This window comes from Octopus sinensis, linkage group LG26 (assembly GCF_006345805.1).
Source record: "Octopus sinensis linkage group LG26, ASM634580v1, whole genome shotgun sequence".
Taxonomy (NCBI): domain Eukaryota; kingdom Metazoa; phylum Mollusca; class Cephalopoda; order Octopoda; family Octopodidae; genus Octopus; species Octopus sinensis.
Window position 1 is genome coordinate 2,253,242 of NC_043022.1, and position 5,089 is coordinate 2,258,330.

General features: G+C 32.8%; 1 protein-coding gene across 13 annotated transcripts in view; it reads left to right on the top strand.

Moving 5' to 3' along the window:
• The window catches only part of LOC115224827 (nuclear receptor corepressor 1), a 264,736-nt gene continuing 259,647 nt past the window's right edge, over positions 1-5,089 (top strand). For all 13 annotated transcript variants that reach the window (XM_036513601.1, XM_036513610.1, XM_029795755.2 and 10 more), the window contains exon 1: positions 1-74. In XM_036513601.1, the coding sequence (XP_036369494.1) occupies positions 49-74 (26 nt within the window). In that variant the 5' untranslated portion in view covers positions 1-48. The remainder of the gene's footprint in view (positions 75-5,089) is intronic.

Sequence of the window (5,089 nt, forward strand, 5' to 3'; positions counted from 1 at the left end):
GCAACCCTGACGTCATTATGATGGCGGACTCGTACGTTCGTCCAAAATATGTCAGGTCGACCGCATAGTGAAAGGTGAGTTTTAACATATTTCTCCTATTTTTAAGCAAACGAATTTCACTGAGAAATCTTCGCCAACCTCTCTTCTATCGGACAATCTATTCATTTGGAACCAACGACGTCCATTTCTCCGTACATTTCTGGTCACAAGTTTGACCTAGATCCTAGTCTTTTCATCTATTTTTAAACGAGAGAAGCCAGTCGATGCTGGCCAACAATAATAATAACACTAATAATAATTCTCCAAGCCTCCTCCATCGCATTATACACCTCATCGTCCCGTTGTTTACACCTTTGTGTTATCATTATTGCATTTCCTTCCTCGTGTCGGCCGCCACGATCGTCTAAACACGGCGGCCAACATCTTTACGAAAGCCTCGTCGTCGCTCCATGGCCATCCTGTTGTTCTTTCTTCTCTCTTTCAGCCTTTTAAGCCTTTAATATTAATTACACACGCCAAAGGAAGGAAAAAAAATGTATGACGATGGGGTGAGGTTTGTTCAATTGATGGATGATGCAAGTTTTATCTGCTTTTTTTGCTGCTTCTTCCCCGAAATTGCTGAAAGAAGAAGGGAGAAGGCTTCATCTATTTTTAAAAAAGCCAGGCGAGACACAAACCAGCCAACAACAACAGCAACACGAATAATATTAACACTAACAGTAATTTTCGAATCTCCTTCCATCGTTTTTATAAGAAGACCTCGACGTCGTCCCGTTGTTTACACATTTGTGTTGGGTTCTACTCGAGAAACGGCGGTCCCGGTGCGCGCACTCGCATCCGCGCGCGCGCGCCAGCCAGTCATGACTAGTCGATCGATCCTACAAAGACAACCTAGTATAAATAAAACACAAAATAAGTAATTTTTTTTTTTTTTACACAAAATAAATAATTTTTTTTTTGGTATTTTTACACAAAGTGAATAATTTTTGTTAAACAAAGTAAAATAACACAAAAACACAAAGAAGTGAGGATCGACTAGTCACGTCTAGCCAGCGCGGATGCGCGACCACGCGAGTGCGCGCACCGGGACCACTGTTCTCAAGTAGTGCCCTTTATGTTGTTATTGTTGTATTTTTCTCCCCCCCCCCCCGGGGTTGGCCGCCAACAATAAACCGAAAACACCTCCAACATCTCGAGACATCGCCATCGATGGTCTCTGCTTTCTTCTCTCTCTCATTAAACCTTTTATAATTAATTACACAAACAAAATACATTATAACCGCGACAGCATGAAGCTTATGAATTAATATATATTTATATATATATAGGCGCAGGAGTGGCTGTGTGGTAAGTAGCTTGCTAACCAACCACATGGTTCCGGGTTCAGTCCCACTGTGTGGCACCTTGGGCAAGTGTCTTCTGCTATAGCCCCGGGCCGACCAATGCCTTGTGAGTGGATTTGGTAGACGGAAACTGAAAGAAGCCTGTCGTATATATGTATATATATATATATATATATATATATGTGTGTGTGTGTGTGTTTGTCCCCCTAGCATTGCTTGACAACCGATGCTGGTGTGTTTATGTCCCCCGTTACTTAGCGGTTCATCGGCAAAAGAGACCGATAGAATAAGTACTGGGCTTACAAAAAGAATAAGTCCCGGGGTCGAGTTGCTCGACTAAAAGGCGGTGCTCCAGCATGGCCGCAGTCGAAATGACTGAAACAAGAAAAAAGAGAAAGATACACACACACAGATATATATATATATACATATATATATATATTATATATATATAGGCGCAGGAGTGGCTGTGTGGTAAGTAGCTTGCTAACCAACCACATGGTTCCGGGTTCAGTCCCACTGCGTGGCACCTTGGGCAAGTGTCTTCTGCTATAGCCCCGGGCCGACCAATGCCTTGTGAGTGGATTTGGTAGACGGAAACTGAAAGAAGCCTGTCGTATATATGTATATATATATATGTATGTGTGTGTGTTTGTCCCCCTAGCATTGCTTGACAACCGATGCTGGTGTGTTTATGTCCCCCGTTACTTAGCGGTTCATCGGCAAAAGAGACCGATAGAATAAGTACTGGGCTTACAAAGAATAAGTCCTGGGGTCGAGTTGCTCGACTAAAAGGCGGTGCTCCAGCATGGCCGCAGTCGAAATGACTGAAACAAGAAAAAAGAGAAAGATACACACACACAGATATATATATATATATATATATTATATATATATATATCTACACTTTTATATACTTTCAAATATAAAAATCGTGGTCTGACTGGTTTACAACATTGTCTCTGTCTCTCTCCTGTGGTTCTGTCTGATGTAGTGTGTATATACAAATATCTGTATTAAAGTGTATATTTTATATAACCCTTAAGGAATTATACACTATTATATACATCGTGTATCGTTCTTGTGTCAGTGTGGTGTATATTAGTGAGTTTTATACACAGTGTAGCTAGTACACTGCCTAGAATGTATAATGTATATATAGATGGAGTATTATACACTAATGTAGAGTGTATATATATATATTATGTGTGATATAGTGTATATAATTATATAATGTATATAGTATTTATACATTGTATGGAGAATTATATACTACATATATAGTGTACGTATATATATATATATATATACACATATATAATGTATATATAGATGGAGTATTATACACTAATGTAGAATGTGTATATATATTATGTATGGTGTAGTGTATATAATGTATATAGTATTTATACATTGTATGGAGAATTATATACTACATATATAATGTATATATAGATGGAGTATTATACACTAATGTAGAATGTGTATATATATTATGTATGGTGTAGTGTATATAATGTATATAGTATTTATACATTGTATGGAGAATTATATACTACATATATAATGTATATATAGATGGAGTATTATACACTAATGTAGAATGTGTATATATATTATGTGTGTAGTGTATATAATTATATAATGTATATAGTGTTTATACATTGTATGGAGAATTATATACTACATATATAATGTATATATAGATGGAGTATTATACACTAATGTAGAATGTGTATATATATTATGTGTGTAGTGTATATAATTATATAATGTATATAGTGTTTATACATTGTATGGAGAATTATATACTACATATATAATGTATATATAGATGGAGTATTATACACTAATGTAGAATGTGTATATATATTATGTGTGTAGTGTATATAATTATATAATGTATATAGTGTTTATACATTGTATGGAGAATTATATACTACATATATAATGTATATATAGATGGAGTATTATACACTAATGTAGAATGTGTATATATATTATGTGTGTAGTGTATATAATTATATAATGTATATAGTGTTTATACATTGTATGGAGAATTATATACTACATATATAGTGGTATACAAATGAGTATAGTGTACGTATATGTGTATATATATATATGCATGTACATACACATACAGAAAGTGTACTTTATACACTGTAGAGTGTATATGGTTCTTCTTGGTGAGTGTATTGTGTATATAGTATTTTATACTCTGCATAGAGAATTATATATACTGTATATACTCTGTATATAGACAGTAATAAACACTTTTAGTGTATAATTTATAGGGTGTATATGTAGTTCTTTTTTGTATCTTAGTGTGTGGTGTATATAAATCATGTGAAGTGTACTTTATATACACCACGTAGTGTTATATAAATGCATAGGGTATATAATGGATATATATGTATTGTACACTATATGTGCATTATACACTGTTGTATATAACCTTGTGGTGCTTATGTAAGTATATATGGCTCTTGTTTGTGTTGGTATGAGGTATATATTAATGTGTATATAGTGTGTTAATGTAAATACTTAGAGGAAATTATCCACCATGTATAGTGTATAATTTATAAAGGATGCATAGTGTGTGTGTGTATATATATATATAGACTTGTGTGTCTGTGTATGTATATATATATATATATATAGATACTTGTGTGTGTGTATATATGTATATATATATATATAGAGAGAGAGAGAGAGAGACTTGTGTGTCTGTGTATGTATATATATATATATATATAGATAGATACTTGTGTGTGTATATATGTATATATAGACTTGTGTGTGTGTTATATTTCTATAATGTATTGTTTATTTTATATACCACATAGAGAGTTATATACCACATATAGAAGTATTTATTGTACAAATATGTGGAGCCTAGAAGAGAGAAAGAGAGTATTATACACCAGTATATGAGTTAAAGCGTGTATATACTATATAACAGCGTAAATAGGTACATAACGTAGAATTCGTCTGGTTCCTGTTTGCCTGCTATATATATATATATAGTATATTATATTTTATACATCCTACAGAAGAATTATATATTACATGTACTGTATATATACACATAGTGTATATTAAAGAGCATTATGCTCTGTAGTATATTATATACCGATGTGTGCAATTTAAGAAGTGTGTATAGTATAATATACTATGTATTGTGTACAATTTCTGGAGTATAATTATATGCAAAAGTGTATAGTAGTGTATATAATATAAAATATGGGTTTTGTTTATGCGTTAGTATGTGGTGTATACTATATATAATGCATCGTCTATTTTATACACTGTATAGAGAAATTATATACCAATTATAGTGTATTTCCAATATGTGTAAATTATGTCTATATACATACACACACTGTGTTATACTGTGTACCGTTTTATATATATATATATATACTACAGTATAACATGTATGAAATAAAAGTACATAACATACACTATATATATATATGTATATATATATATATATATATAGATAGATAGATCGTTTGTAAGGTGTTTGAATCTATTTTCTTCCTTCTGTTAATACTGCCGTCTGACTTTTGTGTGAAATCTCCCACCTTTTTCACTAAAACTACTCTAAATTAATATATTTCAACCGTATTTCAGTGACTGAAACAACATTAACTGAAACAGCAGACTCCCTAATAACGTCTGCTAACAGGGTTTCAAGGGGTCAGCTTTATATAAATATATATATATGTGTATGTGTGTGT